Source organism: Sparus aurata, chromosome 17 (genome assembly GCF_900880675.1).
Source record: "Sparus aurata chromosome 17, fSpaAur1.1, whole genome shotgun sequence".
In the NCBI taxonomy this organism is placed as follows: domain Eukaryota; kingdom Metazoa; phylum Chordata; class Actinopteri; order Spariformes; family Sparidae; genus Sparus; species Sparus aurata.
In genome coordinates, this window is record NC_044203.1 from 16677680 (window position 1) to 16695733 (window position 18054).

At 38.1% G+C, this 18054-nt stretch overlaps 1 protein-coding gene across 1 annotated transcript in view; it reads right to left on the minus strand.

The window, feature by feature from the left end:
• cdkal1 (CDK5 regulatory subunit associated protein 1-like 1) overlaps window positions 1-18054 on the minus strand; it is a 238241-nt gene that overhangs the window by 22958 nt on the left and 197229 nt on the right. The window contains exon 12 of the mRNA XM_030393565.1: window positions 2387-2470. Within this exon, the coding sequence (XP_030249425.1) occupies window positions 2387-2470 (84 nt within the window). The remainder of the gene's footprint in view (window positions 1-2386; window positions 2471-18054) is intronic.

An 18054-nucleotide genomic window follows, 5' to 3' on the forward strand; every position in this document is an offset into this window, starting at 1 on the left:
ATTTACAATGTTTCTGATGGTGGAATGAGTGTGCAGGCCAACAAAACTATTTTAGGGACTCATTCAATACAAAAGTGTCGACAAACATCCAGCATTCTGATTTGTCCTATATATCCAAACAAGCCAGCTTGATATAGGGTTGATAACAGTTGGATAACAGATAGCAATATACCCTTATCTCTTAAGATGAATATGCAAAGTAAATATAACTAAACACTTCTACTACTAACATATTTTTTTTAGTACCATAACTTTCTTTTTTAGTGTAGTTTAAAGATACTTAAAGGTGCTCTGTGAGGTTCTGTGTTGTTTGCAAAGCTGGTCTTAGTTTATGTTAGATGCTGTTGCCGTTTGTACGTGGAGTGGAAAGAGGCACTGAGACGGGGAACTCAAGAGCCGAGGCCCAACCCGAGGCCTTCACAAAGAAATCCACAGTCCAGTAGTGTTAAATTAAACAAATCATCCACAGACTTATACAAGGCAACCGAGAGGGACAGTTAAAATTTTCTTACATATGGCCAATAAAAAAGTGTTTAACACATATAAGCTACTACTACTACTACTACTTACTAGCCTCTTTCACACTGCCGTTTGCATGCGGAGATCCTGAGCCAATTCTCCGCACCCGCCTCTGTGTGAAAGTTTTAGATGCGGAGAGGGGGGAAATTTCGCTCCGGCGCTGATCCGCCTCTGGAGGTAGTATCAGGGCCGCATTATTGGTGAGCCGTCCCAGTGTGAACGGATAATCCGGAGGCGCGGAGCGAGGGCGTGTCTGTCTGACAGTCTGATAACTACACAGGTCCTTCACTCAACTAAATACAGAGAAATGCCCCACAAAGCAACGTTACAAGACAGAAAAAAAGTAATGTAGTAACTGTAACTGTCTTTGGCAACTTATATGAGGAAAACAAATACAACAGCTGTATGTGCAGAAGCGTCTGCCCTCCTGTCTGTCCTCCGCCTGTCCTCCCGACTCTTCCTCACATTTCTGCTAAAAAAACAGCGTTCATCAACATGACGTGTACCGTCACGCCTCTGTAGGAGCCGCAGCGCCTGCTTTCTGTGTGAATTACACACCTGAAGGCGGACATGCTTCGCTCTGTGTGAATCACCATCGGCGGAGAATTGGCGAGCCTGCGCTCCGGAGATAATGCGCAGAGGCTGTTTAAAAACGGCTACTAATTGTTGCATAGAGCCCCTTTAATACATTTGAGTATAGTTCATAGGGGTGGGAAAAATAATCGATTCTTAGATGAATTGCGATTCGGACGTGGATGATTCTGAATCAATTCACAAATGTCAAAAATCGATTTTCTACATGTTAATTGACAACGTAATGTTGATGGAATGCAAGAGGCGGAACTCAGAAGTGCGGAAGTGCAGCGGCAACTATGGACAGTTGACGGCGTGAACACAACAAAAAACATGGGATGTGTCATGAATGTCTGTACTCACAAACAACTCATGGGTGGAATGTCTGAGGCATTTGTTCACGCCGAGCGGCTCGAGAGCAGCGTGGAGACCACTGTTGGCTGTTAGCTGTTGGCTGATAGCTGTGAGCTGTGGTGTTGAGTGCGCAGCGTCCAGGTTAAATTGCAACACCTGTAACTAACTATCAGGTATTTCTGTCATTCCGCCGTGCGTTCAAATGGTTACTTAAAGCCATCGTTCCCAGCCGCATACATCGTTATTAAGCTGAATCCAAGTCGATGTGAAAACTGTACACTGTCAAACAGCCCGCACAGTATGTTGAAATCCAGCCCGAACTCAGCGTGAGGTCAGTCAGCCATGGCAAAGTGTGAGACGTCAAGATCAACCAGTGATAAAAAAAAAAAAGGGATCGACCGTCGACCAGCTGCAGCTGTATTAATGTACTACATGTATGCTGCTACAGAAACACTTTTCTTTTCCTTTTGGTTCTTTGCAAAGCTGGATGTTTGCTAGCAAATGTAACCTTCCAGTTGACTTGCCACATTTCTTTCATTTGTTTTATTAATTAAATATATTGGAAGTAAATTAAGTATTGATCATTACAAATTCTTTGCTTTGAAAGTACCAAGTAGTCACACAGTGAGAAAAAAGTAGGAAGTGATTAGCAAACTCAGATTTTATTTATTTATTCTTTTTAAATCGTGCATGGAAATGTACATAAAAAACGTGCTGCATCGAGATGCATCGAGAATCGATTTAGAATCGAATCGCTGACCTCTGAATCGGAATCGAATCGAATCGTGAGGTGCCAAGAGATTCCCACCCCTAATAGTTCAAAATGCTGTTGTTGGCTGTGAATGTGATATTAACCAATACAGTGTGAGGATGAGAGCAACATATATCCTATGAAGTCAGAATCTGAGTCCCTAATAATGTATTCCAACAGTTCGCTTACCTGTTCATAGAACTTGTTGTGAGCCACATAGTACTGGGCATCAAATGACTCCTCCGTCACCAACACATTTTGCCGCTCCCCTACCTACACAGAGAGTGAGAGAACAATTATAAAACTGTAATGATTCAGACAATATATAGCAACCTCATACAAGTTCATGAACTAATGAAACGTCAGCCTTTACGAGGCATTTCTGCAGATGTATTGTCATTAGTAGATGTGGCCATCTGTGCATGTCCTCATATGCTGACCATAACCTAAGAGAAACAAAAGGATTTATATCCATACAAATCATTACAGACCCTCTTTCTCCATCTCTTCTCCACTTTCATTTCTATGTCTGCATATCTTTCAGTCAGACAGACTTTGATACATTTTTCTTTTCCAATGATGTGCTTTTAAGTTAAACAAGGTACATATTCCATTGAAAACAACTGATAATGTGCTAAATCATTTTTATTTTCCTGGTTATTTGTAGGATTCAAGTCTTGTTGGGTAAATTATCCTTGCCAGCTAAAAAAAACACAAATGCTGTAAAATAATTGACTGTTACCCCTCTTATACCTACATTTCTGTCTCTCCTCCCATCACATAGATGGGAAAATGATTAGAAATGTGGGTCAATTGTATTAACTGAGCTCACAGAATCACACAATTTTGTCTGCCAATTTAATTGCACATGGAATCATTTCATTGCATCCATTCATCTGCTGACACACGTGATTTAACCACATGAAAACACTCGTAAAATACTTTGCGAGCATTGGCTATAAGTTTGTCACCTTTGTCACACAGAGTTATAGTGTATATATTCAACACAAGCAAGCTGCATCGGTCATACAATATGTTCCTATTCATCAAGATCCCAATTCATCAAAGTTTTGGGCTTTCATGTTTGCTGCTACTCCAGTTCACCATTTTAATTACAATCTCAAGGTTCCTGAGCCACTTCAGTCTTAGCGGTTTGGCTGAGAGGAGAGTAAGTACTATTAAACTCAGCTCCCTACAAAAAAAAAAAAAAAAAAAACGGAATGAAAAGAAAATAAAAAAATAAAAAGAAACACACAAGGCTAAACAGGATACAACTCAAAAGCGTTGAAGAAAGTCTATTCAGGACATCAGGAAATCAAGTACCACAACAAGGCCTCCCAATAAAGACATCTAGTATGGGACATAATGACAGAAAATGTTCATAAATAGATAGATGAGAATCTCAATCCACTATTTGACTGTGCTTCATTTGGATCCACAATTAACTGATTTGTGCATGGACACTTTGTTGACTTTGACAGCACAGGTGAAGGTTAAGATTCCCAGCCAACAATATGAGAAACATTGCTGCAAACATAAACTTCGCATCACATTTTAGAAAATGTTGTGTCCTGTAGGCTCAGTGGGCTATATTTGCATTTTAACTTTGTCAGTGACGAGCCTGTGCTGTAAAACTGTGCTGACTTATCATTTCCTTAGTAATGTATCAGAGCCTTAGAAGTCGTGGCTCTGACACATTGCTCAGGGTGTTTCCATTTTTGCAGACACCCATCTTCTGCGCTCTTTTCTTCCCTTCTTCCTGTCCTTATCCTTTAGCTTCCATCCCTCTTTCCTTTCTCAGGGCATTTGCTTTGTTGTTCACACCTCTCTTCGTTGCAGGTCCCCTCATTCCTTTTCTCCTTTTTTTCTTTTACAGATTTTACTGCATGTGTGTGTGTACACGTGTGTGTTCCAACACAGACAGCACCTGCACAGGCATGCTGACAGACTTAAAAAGGGACCAAATAAATCACTGTTTCCTGCAAACAGAGCAATTTTCAGAAAAAGAGGGTGGAAAAAATATCCTTTGAACATTATTACTGGATGGCGAACATTTGATTTGGGCTGTTTGTTTGCTCCTTTAGACTGAAAACAGATGTCTCTGCTGTGTACACATGAAAAAATACCATTTCACAATATTGTGAATATATATCAAAGGGACTTTTTTAATTTGTCTTATAAAAACCCTTAAAATCTAAAGAGCTCATTTATTAACATTTGATCAGTTGTTTATCATCATCAAACACTGACTAATAAATGTAGTTTTACCGATGTACTATGATTTAAATTTAATCACTTTGATGACCAAAATAAAAAGGTTAACTTACATATTCTCAAATCCAATACAACAGCAATCATGCAGCAGTATGGGAAAATATGGGAGTAGGGTGATCAGCCTGTCATTTCTCCATCTCTGTGGATGACAGACGTTCACCCTACCATAGCATCCTTGAGTTTTTCATTTAGTGTTTAGCCTTACACCATTGACCAGAGGTGAGATGTACCAAGGAACTGAAAGCTAGATGTGTATATTGTGAATCTGTTTGAATTTGTATGAATCCGGACCTTACCACCTGTGAGAAGCAATGATGTGGGTTTGAGGTAAATAATATGTTGCTTAAACTGTGTATAAGAAGAGTATCATTCATGAACACACCCCAGCATAGACAATGACACACTGTATGCATTCTTCCAGTAAAATAAAAGTTGACGAGCTGCACTAACCTCTGTGCACCACACCATGAGCTGTGTGTACGTATTTGTATGCAGTATATGTTTGGATCTTTGTGTAAGTGACTTATGGTCTTCCCTTGCATATCTGCATATGTGAGAGTCTGCATTTAGATTTGTATTTACTCCATCTGTTGAAAAACATCACAGAATACTAAACAAGGTGTGCATGTCTTTGCACAGTGAGATGTGTATTTACCTCCCCATCCCCAAAATAACATCCCATGATACACAGCAGATCCACTACAGATTTGTGGGATCATGAGTTTAATTGATAATTAATCCACATCATAACAAGGATAATGAGAGAACTGTGGCTTTGAATTGTAATCAACATTTTCATCTGCGTCACAATTAAAGGAGCAATTCACTCGAACATCATCCAAAATCTCCTACTGCATCTGTGGCCTTTTTTTTTTTTTTTTTACCTACCATGCAACTGGATTATGTTTCTAACCAGACTGAAAGCAGCCAGACTGATAAATGGAGTGCACTGTTTGAGTTAAAGGGAAAAAAGAAAAAATAAAGACTGAAAATGGGCTGATTACACTTCTGGTATAGCCAATGTGATGATACTGAACAACAAAGAACATAAAAAATATATTATACACACACACACACAAATACATTGCTGAATATATAATAATAATATACGGTTTTAATGCTTTTCTCCACAGTATCAATATACCAGTACCAGCTGGATTTCTGGCTCTCTTTTCTTTCTGAATTCAAGCTTATACATACACCGCTGCATTGCCCACATGAACCCATCTCCTCCCAATCTTCTGTCTATGGTCAGAAGTAAATTACATTAGATGAAATTTAAATTGTTACTGAATATCAATATTTTCAAGGTATTGTCTTAAAGTTAGAAATTCCAGTATTGTGACTGGAACTGCACTGCATGTTTGTTTGTTTTTTTATTAAAAAAATATATATTTTAGCCATACTACTAAGTATTTTTATGTGTAGATTGTATTCTACTAGACAACGTTCATTTCAGAACCCACTAAAACCACCATTAGTACAATTTACAGCCAATACATAGATGTGTGCGAACTGTAACTCCGACCATTGGCTTGAAGGCTTATGCAACACCAAATCTGAAAACCATTCTCCTACTCATCACACTCTCACTCTCTAACCCACTCATTCTCCTTTTTTTCATCTTGAGCTTATTATCCACCCATATCATTCTTGTACACACACTTTCACTACTGGATCATGCAAACATGCATGCACATTCACACACACAGGATGTTACAATATGATATGCCTTCGTGCTCGCAAACCTTGCCAAATTATCATCACCACACACTCAACACAGATCAATTCTTACACACAAACCCACACCCACACCCACACACTCAGCCTTCTGTAACAGATTTTGTTTTGTTGACTGCTAAACAATCATTGCAGGGAGTGATTTAACGGGGGCTAAAGAGAGATGCTCTGATCTTTTGGAGTTTCTCTTTGAATAAGCTGCTTGAAAGAGGAAGAGAAATCTCCCCTGTTGGTTTGGGTATTTTGTTCTAACCTCAAAGTCAAAACCAAAGTAAAAGAGACTCAAACTTTTCAGTGTTTGCCACAACGGCTGAGGGGATTAAGGGTGGCTTTGGTTAAATGATTGTAGGGACAAATGTGAAATTAACCTAGATCAAAGTTGTACAAATTAACCGTTTGGAAGGAGGCCTGAATAGATGAACAGCATGAGAATGAAGACGGAGCTATGTAGACATATAGGATGACAGGATGAACAGATGAAGTGAGGAAAGTTCAAAGAACAAGTACATTTAAAAAGAAGATATGAAAGCAAATAATAACCAACTCAATCATATCCTAAAATTCCAGAACTGCCTACTTTACAGGTCTCCATAAAGTGCTCTGGGCCAATCATTTCATATTCACACACTTACACAATCAGTCTCATCTTTTGCAGAGTCAGCCACCATAAGTAACCACAGCTACATTTCTCTGTTGATGAATAGCTTTCTGCCCAACAATTTCAGCCTCTCAGAGGGGTGGGTACAGCCAGTAGACTGACTCACCATCTTTTTGGTTGCACTCAATAACGGAGAGTCATGTTAACCACTGCCATAGAGTTTACAGTCTGATACGACTGGATCAAAAAATCCATGATGACAAATTAGCAATGATGTTTGAATTATTGGTGACCACTTGAAAGTTTGATAAAATCAAAATGCCTGCAACTCATTTCATTAGGTCTGGTTGATATCAAGTGTTTGAGATGTTGATTACAAGAGGGTACACTAAAAAGTACAAAGAAGAGGAAATACTGCAATTAATAGCCTCAAGCTTTGAAAAGTGAACAACACTCTGAGCAACAATAGGTTATAAAATGTTCAGTGGTAACAGAAAGCAAACAGTGGAAGAAAGGAAGTTCGGTGAGTCGTCCAGCTATGCCCAGACCAAGACACAAACACTCCAGCCAGTAAGACAAGTGAAATTCAGATTCATGAATTACCATTTGAAAAAACAAATGGCATCTTATCCAAACACCTTAGATAGTGCAGTGGGTGTGTGCAGGGATTTGAGGGTTTGATAGATGCAGAGAAAGTGAAACCTGGTGGTTTTCTATGGTAATCCAGCTAGAATCCATCTATCCAAGTGAAACCTAATGCAAACGTATGTATTGTGTATGCGCAAATGTGGATGGAAAAAAGCAAACAAACCCTAAGACCCACTAACATCTGGGACTGTCTTCAATGAGAAGACAGTCGTACAATCAGCACTGAATTCTGTGCCAAATGACTCTGCAGTAGTCACTGGTATTTATCTGCTTCACGTCCGATATTTTTTCCTTTCAAGCAGCACTTAAATTTTTTTCTGTCAGCACTGAGTAGAATTCACTTGTAGGAGAACAAGAAATTTTTTTCAACATTGTTTTAGTGCTTACTTTTTTAATTTGTACTTTTATGAAACATGTACTGCCAAAAACCTTGAAAGCACGACTTATCTTAATATTACTCCTTGATTTTCAAAAAGATAAAACTTTTACAGAGCAACTGCCATGGAGTCAAAATATAAGGGAACACAATTTTTTTTTTTTTACAGTTTCCTACTTCATGGACCTTCCAAGCACTCAGTGAATAGCAACAAATCAATGACCCAGCTATAGTCTGTGTAAAATTGTAAAAACAGAACAGAGCTGCTGAATAGAGCAGAATTCTGACTCTTTCGGACAACTGAGACGGCATGATGATAAAGTTTGTGTGCAGATGACTTAGAGTAGATTAATGACAAACAAAGAGGTAATACAGAATGACAGGAGTTATGAATATGGTACAATATGGGCATTAGCTTTAAGTAAGCTTCATCCTGATTTGTGAGGGAATGTGTGGGTGTCTCTGTGTGTGTGTGTGTGTGTGTGTGTGTGTGTGTGTGTGCACGCATGTCTTGTGTGAGAGAGAGAGAAAGAGAGAGAACGAGGGGGATGAAGAAGAGGGAAGCAGAAGTAAAAAGGTGTTGGCTAAGTCAGACAAATTTCTAACTTTATTAGCATGATAAAAGGACACACACACACACACACACACACACACACACACACACTGTCATATATGAAAACAGACACAAATCCACATCTACAGACAAAGACCCTGGCACATAACTGTACCAAGCCTCTCTCTAGGCTAGTTTAATGGCAATTACCCTGATAAACATCCCTGAGTATACACTGGGCTGAACGCTCAGGAGCTCTATGTTTGTGTGTGTGTGTCTTGAGGCTATACACCAGACCTCTAATGCTTTCTTGGCTCTCATAGACACCCCCACCCTCCCTCTCTCTCTGAACAGGGCTGGTGAAATGTGAGAGGTGTTTGCCAGAACAGAGTGCTGTGCACCTGCATCAAATCTACAACCCCCCTCCAGGCCCTCTGTAGTCTATAAAGTAAGATAGGTGGAAAGTACACAAAAGACCTACAGTATAGGAGTTGGGAAACAAAAAGAAAAATATGATCATATTTACCTCATCTGTGATGTAGTAAACAAACAGTGCAAACAACAACTTTTAGTGTTAGTCTTAAAAGCACTGTGAAATCCTGGTGAAGCTTGTAACTAAAAGACTACCTTTCAGAGTATGAAGAATGAAGAAGGAAGAATGCACTGTGTTTGGATGTCATGAATTCTGCAGTCACTGAATTTCCCTGATCAAACAAGGACTTCCAAGAAGTTTCATAGAGAGTGGAAGAAAGAATGGTAAACTTGTGAAGAAGCACTAGAGCAACGATGGGAAACTACAAACTTAGAGACTGTTTACACAGGCTGTTTTGGAAGAGGTCAGGTTCAGTTCTAGCTAATAATCAAATGCATTTTTCTCCAGCAAGTTATATGTCAGTGCTAATTTATAGGTTATTTTTCTTCATTCATAAGTTGAAAAGTAGCGAGGTTAGAATTTCCCACTTATACTGAATTATTTTGAGTGTCACTTTAGATTCAAGGTGCTGGAGTACACAGCCAAAGCAACCGGCAATAAAGATGGATAGAGCACAATGCAGGTAACAGCAAAAATGTATCACTTTAAATATTTATTCATAGTATTGTTGATACATTACAGGCTAGGTTGACACAAAACATTCAAACAGAAAGAGTACAGAGAAGACAAAGAACACAATTAGTGTGAAAGGGAAGAGTTGAAGCACAGGATGGTGAGCTGTTATATGAAACTGATTTATGTTTTTGCACCACGGACCTGAGGATCATAATGTTATGTGACAATGTGCTCTGTATACAGATGCTACATCTACAAGCCCAAAACATACTGTATTCTGGAACAGTTATAGAAAAAAAAAACAAGCACCATCAGATGTGTCCACACTTGATTGCCTCATCAATTTCAGCCAACCAACAGAAAAGACAGTCAAGAGTGCCACCAGGGTGACAGATCTAGTTTGTCAGAGGAGACAGATAGATGTCTCCCTCCCTCACACAAACACACACACACACACACACACAGGCCTGTGACAGTTTTCCGTAGGCTGTTTAGTGTCTCAGATGTTGGAATGAATCACATCAAAACAGAGACATGGCAGAAAACACAGAATGAAAGGCTCAGAAACATGAGTTACTAAAATACATGATATCACACACCCACACACACTGAGAGGCACAATACCACAAACACAAAGAGCATATGCTTGGTCATATGCAAAATAATCTAAGTATATATGCAGAATAAAAAAAGTTCGAAAGTAAAGATATCAACAGGACAAAATCATAATATTGTTAATAGATAGACCCTGACTGAAATAATTCCCTATATATATCTACATGGCTGCATAAATAAACAAACAAAAAAGGGTTTCTGTATGTATGTATGTCAACTTACATTAAAGGAAATCATAGTTCTCAGCACCTGACAGACCATGTAACTAATGCTCTCTGACCTAAACCAGTTCTTCTTCTGTTAAACACAGATCATATATTTCTTTCCTATGCTGAGATGGTCACAACTGATACCATATCTCGCGTATCCACAGTGATTGGAAATTGTAAAAACATTCCACACTAATTTATTTGTCCAACGAGAGGCTTGTTTGACAGAATATGTGTGTGTGTATGTGTGTGTGTGTGTGTATTGCGTGTGGAGGACCAAGCCCTTAGCATCACAGCGCCTATCTGTCTAAAATTGTGTGTGTGTTGGCAACTGCAGCATCAATCAGACCTCAGCTGTGATTGTCAGCCTGATTGTCCGTTATGTCCCTGTGGGCCTGGAGGCCTTGGTGTGTATAATTCATTTGTGTATGTGTCTGTATGAGAGAGTGGGAGAGACCAAAAGAGGATGGGAGAGTAACAAAGCGCATGTGTAATGCACACATCTATACATCCACATTAATCTATAATTGCAGCTGAAACTAATGCCTTGGCAATAGCAGTATGATTATGATTATCACTGGAGGCCAAACCTGAAGACACAACAAATCACACATGCATAGGAAGGCCTATCTGCGAATGCAGCTGATTGCCGTTCAAGGCTAGCCCTCCAGTCGTCCCATTAGAATGAGAGAAATGCATGTATGTGTTTTGATAAGGGAAAAAAAAAACATGAGCTACAAGGCCATCCTGGTAGCTCTGTGGGATTAGGCGAGGATCATGTACTCCTAATGCCTGATTGGGTTAAAAGGCGACTCATGACCTCTGATGCGTGTTCTATCTCCGTCTCTTTGCTTCATTTTTCCTGAGTTTTGGAGATTGTGCAAATCCAAATAAAAAAGCTGATAAAAGTGATTGAAAATTTGGCTGCAAACTGATAACACCAAGAAAATTGTGTGCGCTGCCAGGAGAAAAAGAAAAGCAGCAATCTAACAGGCTACAAACTGCCTTTCAAAGCGTAAAACAAGTTACATTTTCACACAAATGTAAAAATGGAAGTAGATGAATCCAATGTATATTGAGGGCAGATTGCATTAGTTTCAGCCACTTGTTCTGAAAGAGGTCACATAATGCCAATTTTCAGGTTCACACATTTGGGCATCCTGGTTGAATAGGTTTAAATACTTTAATAAAAAAAAACAAACATCATTTTTCTCATCACCCTTTTACACACCGTGTCTTGATTGCTCCGTTTTAGCTAAGAGTGATACATCTCGACTCTGTTCAATCTTTGATGGGAATTGCACATGCTAATTACTTTCACAATGTATCAGAGTAGGGTGGGTCATGCAAAGCAAGTTAATGTGATTGAAAATAACACCACTAAAGCTGGTAACCATGGCTGTGGTACAGCTGCATATATCTTAAAATATATATTCAAATATGTATATCTATATAAAGCCTGATATATAGTGACACACACAAATTACAGAAATAAAGGCTCGGCTCCAAACCAGGATTTTCAGTCAGTGCAGGAGCAGAGTTTTGTGTGTAACTCCCTGTGGCTTGGATTTTTCACTTTGCAGACCTTTTACACGCACATAAATGCAACAAGATAAAGGAAAGGCAAAAACCCCAAAAGCATAATATGAACTCTTTAATAAACTGGCACCCACATGTTCATTTCTATCATGTAAAATTGTCAACACAGGCTAGTAAAGTGCTTGCCAGTAAGCTGCACTATTATTCTCAAAAAAATACAGTAAATGGTTTTCTAAACAGGTTGACATTTGTTTATTGCATTTTCTTTCACATCATTGAAGCATTCTTCTCAACTGAGCAAGAAATAAAATGAGTTCAGTGCATGTCAACCAATGTCAAGGAAGCCCTTAATAACTATCATTGTGTATACGACATAGTAGGTTTTGTCCACAATTATGATGTACTTCTCCATTTTCTCTCTCTTGTGAATACAGAACACTGACAGGGGGTTGAAGTGTTCTGTGCTATAGTGTGTTCACTCCTGGACACTCAACATTTTGATTCTCTTCATGGGCTAACGATTCTGTGTCAGTGTGTGCTTGTGTATGTGTGTGTTCATGGCTCAGCAGGCTTGTGTCCTCTTCATCTGTCCCACTGATGGTACATTCTGAAGTGGTGCAATGATGGGCTGTCAAGTACTCTGCTGTTTTTTCTGTCTACGACTCACTCAGGTACCCAAGGACAAGAAAACAACAGATGAACCAAGGGCATATAGAGTGGGGGAAAAAAAATAAGGGAGAGAATTTGATTTTCTTTATGTGTTTGAATTCTTTTTGTACTCTCATTATAATCATTCTTTTTCCTTTTGTACTTTTACTTTATTAGACAGTAACCACAGGTGAGTGGCTGCAAGGTCTATAGTCAGAAAGAAGCCAGACAAGAGAAAGAAGTTGTAATCTACAATCAAACAGACAGATGTCAAGATTTGTAATAATGTCAATATGAGGTAAACGTAAATTGCTTTCAGAGAAAATCTGAAAACGAACCTTCAGTGTCTGAATAATCTGATACAACGTTTTGATTTTCAACTTCGATCAATCAAATTTGATTGATTTGGTTTGAATTTGAACTTGGGTGTCACTAAAACACTTTTTGACAGTGAAAATTAGTAAATGACTACTATTTTGTGATCTGACACTTTATTTCTGCTAAGTATAACAAAGGCAGATGTTGTATATCTATCACAGGGAAATATGTTCAGAAACTAGTACAATTCTGCCGAGCCCCCAATGGGACATGGCGATACCTTGTTTGGTCCGGCTTTACAGAGCAAAAACAGGAGACAGAATGATGCAAGGACAGGGATACTAATAAAATATTAACTTCTCGTGAGGAGAAGTGGGCAGAGACAGTAGTAGAGTTAACTCTGCAAAGCCTTGGGCCATTACTGGTATAGACACAGTACGGCATGGAAAGAACATTGGGTTGGAAAGCGCTGACAGTACAGATCATATGTATATGCAAAAGGTCACACAGCAAGGGAAGCACAAAATATAGTTCCCTATAGGGAGACGGAAAGCTCCAGATGACAAAAAAACTGTGTGCTGAAGGGCAAGTCACCCAAAAGGCTTTTTGGCCATTCAGGCAAGTTCAGCAAGAAAAGTCAGGGACATGGATGTCAGAACCATATACCAAATGGACAGCTAGGGCCACTACTTCATTCAACTTCATGTCTCAACCATCTCCTATGATCCCTCTGAGCTAATCCAATCATAGACATAGTCTAACATTTCTTTACCACATTAGACCTGCTTCAATTTGTCCTCTGAGAGTTTCTATTCTTTACACAACTTTTGTTTTTTCTTTGTTTTCTTTGTCTTCTTTCTTGTGTTCTGTTTTTCTCTATGCTGTTAATCACTTTGGATCAACTGTGTTATACGTGCAGTGCTATATGCTGTAAATAAAGCTGAGTGGAGGTATTATTTCTCATATAAAGCATATGGATGTCTTTTAGTCATGAATTCCCAACCCTCATGCACATTTTATTAACAGGTCTGTACCTCTTTTGTTTTAAAAATACATTTGTCCCAAAAATAACTCTGTATTCAGATGGTGCCAGCCAGGATTCAACATCACAAAGCACAATGACAGCCACACAATGCCACTACACTTCGTATGCATTGCAGTCCACTGAAAGCCTTGTGTACAGTTAGTTCATCTAATGTTAACTGTAGTACTTAAAAGCTTGCTCTGTATTAGTGAATCAATGTCATGTCAACAGAACATACATATAATGTTTAAGTAGTGCCATGTCAAGGTTGGAAGTACTACATCTTTAAGTACATGCTCTCACAGCAACATTAATGCATCATATATATATATATATATATATATATATATATATATATATATATATATATATATATATGTATATAAATATATATATATACACATACATAAATTTTTAGGTTTTTCTATATTTGGGTCTTAAAGGGTTTATGTTTCATTTATATTTAGCATAAATAGATTGAAAATATTTGAGAAGGCTTACATTATTTGAATTATGTTTAATCAATCCACTATATATACCGTATATGTTATAGGTTTGGGAAAAAAAAACATGACATCTCAGGCAAAAGTAAGGGATCTCAATTGAGTACAGATCTATGGAGACATTTCGAAATAGTTTCCTTTACTCTCAATATCAAGCAGAAATCCAAATCTAATGCAATGCTGTACATCACTTTTCAATGCTGTACATCCAATTCAAACACAAAATCTCCATTAATCCTCAGAGTGATACAGGAATACTGTGATAGCCAATCAACCAGCAAAAAGAAATCAACTGTATTATCTCTGAATCAGCTTATCCGTCTTTCCCTACATTGATATAAAACATGGGGAGAATCATTTAAAATTCCCAACCAGTCAAAGACAAAATCTAAAGACACAAGTTAAAATCCTCATCAGTAAAAGTCAGATTGGTTTCAGTAAGATTGTAACTTGAATGAGCAAATGGCTCACAAAGGAGGCAATATTAGCACTTCAATGGTGTAAATTGATTTATGGAGGTTATCAGGTTGAATTGATTCCAAGAGCACACAGACACACTCAGACATAATAAACATTAATTAAAGGGAGCAGGTAGTAATCAGACACAGCTTTAAGAGGCTAGCCTGCTAGCGCACAGCTGTGCCATTCAAACCAACAGTCATCAGAAGCAGACAGATATACAAAAAGCCCAATCCCTCGGCACTCATTCAAGAGTGAAAGCACGTAGCCCACATGTAGATTAAACACAAGACACACTCACAACGGCAATTTTGTTTACGGCTCTTATTTAACTACTTCCAAAAAGTATGCTTAGTATGTTGCAATTTGTGTCCATTAATGGTTATAGCAAAAGCGTTATTATGAGCTCGGTCTTTTAATGGACACTGAGATGTGTGGACTAATAGCAGTTAAAAATAACTTAAGTAGTGATACTTTTTGAAAGAATCAATATGCTGCAGTTTTATGACCATGACACAAACATACAATTGTGAAAAACAGCAGTTGATGAATCAGAGTAAATTTTCAGCACAGACACAAAGCACACCAAATGCAGGCGGCGGCTGGCAGGCCGGCCTAGCTCTGAATGTGGGCTAATGGCACAAATGCAAATGAGAGGCTGATCTAAATGGCTTCAACTTCATTTGAATATGCATTATACCAGCTTTTGTGTGTGTACACAATTATGAATGTGACTCTGCATGTGCTTATAAATGTGTGTGTCTCTGTGCTGGTTGACTTGAAGTGCACTACCCTCCTGGATATGTGTGTTTTCAAGCTGCTTTGGCATACAGTAAACTATCTACTGTTCAATTAAAAGGATACAGGGACCAATGTGCAAGGCCTATACATGTGCTGTTTCAAACCTGCCATTTAAATACTGTGAATGAGCTTTTCCAATTGCTAGTACAGAGAGAGTGCTTCATAGAGGGTGTGTGTTTTCTGAGTATGTGCATGAAGGCAAATGTATTTGTGAGTAACACAAAAAAAGTGATTACTTCAGTGTGTGTCTCTTGTTACTGTGTGTTTGTGTTGAAGCAGATGCCAGGCCCTTGGGTGGCATATGGCTGAGTGGTAGGGCTATCAAACGGCCAGTTTTGTGTGTGTGTGTGTGTGTGCGTGTGTGTGACAAGTCACCCGGCTGGGGCTTGAGCAGGATTTGAACGTTCATCCAAAATAAGAGCCTCTATATTCATCACCTCTGACAAAAACACACACACATACACACACAAGCACCTCTATGTTTGGTACGGGGGCTACAGGTGTACAACAAACATAAAATAAACAAAAAAATAAACACAACCAATACGCTGACAGATTATTGCAAATTATTTGTAAAAACAAAAACACTTGCAGGTTTTAGCTAAAAGTCACATCTATTTCTCTATTTTCAAATACTACCATTCTGGACATGTGCTGCAAATTCTCTGGGGAAAATACATACATCCATCAAGAGGAAAAGAGTTGCTGTTCTGGCCTGCTTTGAAGGGATGGCCAAAATAAAGTAGCATAGAATCTACACTTAGATCACTTAAGTTGCATGGAAAGTGAATGTAAAATATGGATTCTTTTCACATAAATGTAAAATGTAAAATATTAATTGATGTTTAGAATAGTTATAAATGTGTACTTAAAACATGAACTGTTCATTTATTTTATTTTGTCTTGTACTGCAAAAGGTTGTCAATATTTGTAAAACAGCTTCACTTAATTTCATCCAACTTGGAAATAATTCTTAATAACATATGTGCTCATGGACTCATTACCATTTATAAATAAAAAATTATAAACACCTTGAACAGCAGTGCACACACCTAATGTATTCATGATTGGTGACTCTTTACATTACACAAGTATTACTTATCAATCCTTTCAAAAGGCTGAGCTCTGACAGTAAACAGCCCCCAACTGCATTTAAGCAAAGCTGTAGCTGCCCTTTGTGGCTGTGGGGGTTGACATTGCGGCAGTGGGGATGGTTATTACTCAGACTCCAGCTGCATTTGTGGTTGAATCTAAAAAGCTATGGATATGGCTATGGTACCTGCAGAGATGGACAGAGTACTCGACCCCAGTACTTGAGTAAGAGTACAAATACTACTGGTCAAAATTTACTCTGTTACAAGTAAAAGTAGCTCAGTCGACATGTTACTCGAGTAAGAGTAAAAAAGTACTTGCTTTTAAAGGTACTTAAGTATCCAAAAGTACATGCTTTTAAATTTACTTTAAGTAAAAGTAAGAGTAAGAGTAAGAGTAAATTTATTATTTTTCACATCAATGAATTACTATAATTTTTTCTAAATGAATTTAAGGAGCTTTTAACTCTTGTTTCTGAGAATTAACTCTTTGAAACCACCTGCACTGATGTGCTTGCTTTTAGAACCACAATGTTATATAAAGCCTGAAGAAACACCTATAAAAACAAATACAATGAATGGGATCACAGGAGGACAGCACAGTGATGTTGATTTCAATGTAGTGAGTCCCCGGGACACACAGGTGGTGAGTTGAGTGGGTCCCTGGGAAATTCAATGGGTCCCGACTCCCCAGTTAAAAAAAATTTCTTTCTTTCTTATATTATTCTATTTCTTAAATTTTATTGAGTGTTAAACTCCTTTGATGGTGGTATGATATGGTTATAATAAACAGATATATTCATGCATGTTCAAAATGTATCTGAAATTAAACAAATAAAATTCCAAATCTGAAAAGTTTATTGCAAAGCAACTGTCACAGTGGCATGACACATGACAGTCAAATCAAACAGCATAGTTGTAGCAACATAAATAGCACCAAAATAAATTACTAAAATTCAAATAGTCTGCTGACCTGTGACTGGTGTAGTAAGCTTTTCAAATGTGCGGGGGATGGATGTGGTGATGATAAATGACACTTAAATATTAAATCTGTGTCTATAATAACCACACCCTGACATGTAAATGTGACATCTGTCTTGATTCGTTTAATTATAATATTTATAATAGAAGCCTACTGAAACTGTACTTTTTCTTTTTTACCATTAAATGTCATTTTATACATTATCATATTATATAATGTTCTGTCATGGACTATGTCACTTCACTGCTAACAGAAAAGAGAGCTGCTCACTGCCAGTTGCAGCTTCTTATCTTGATCTGCAGTCTCTGTTATTTTTTTGTCATGATTGTTATTATTACTACTTAGATTATAAAAAATCACAGTTACATGTCAGGATGTGGTTATTATAGACAGATTAAATATTTAACTGTCATATGTCATCACAGTAACAG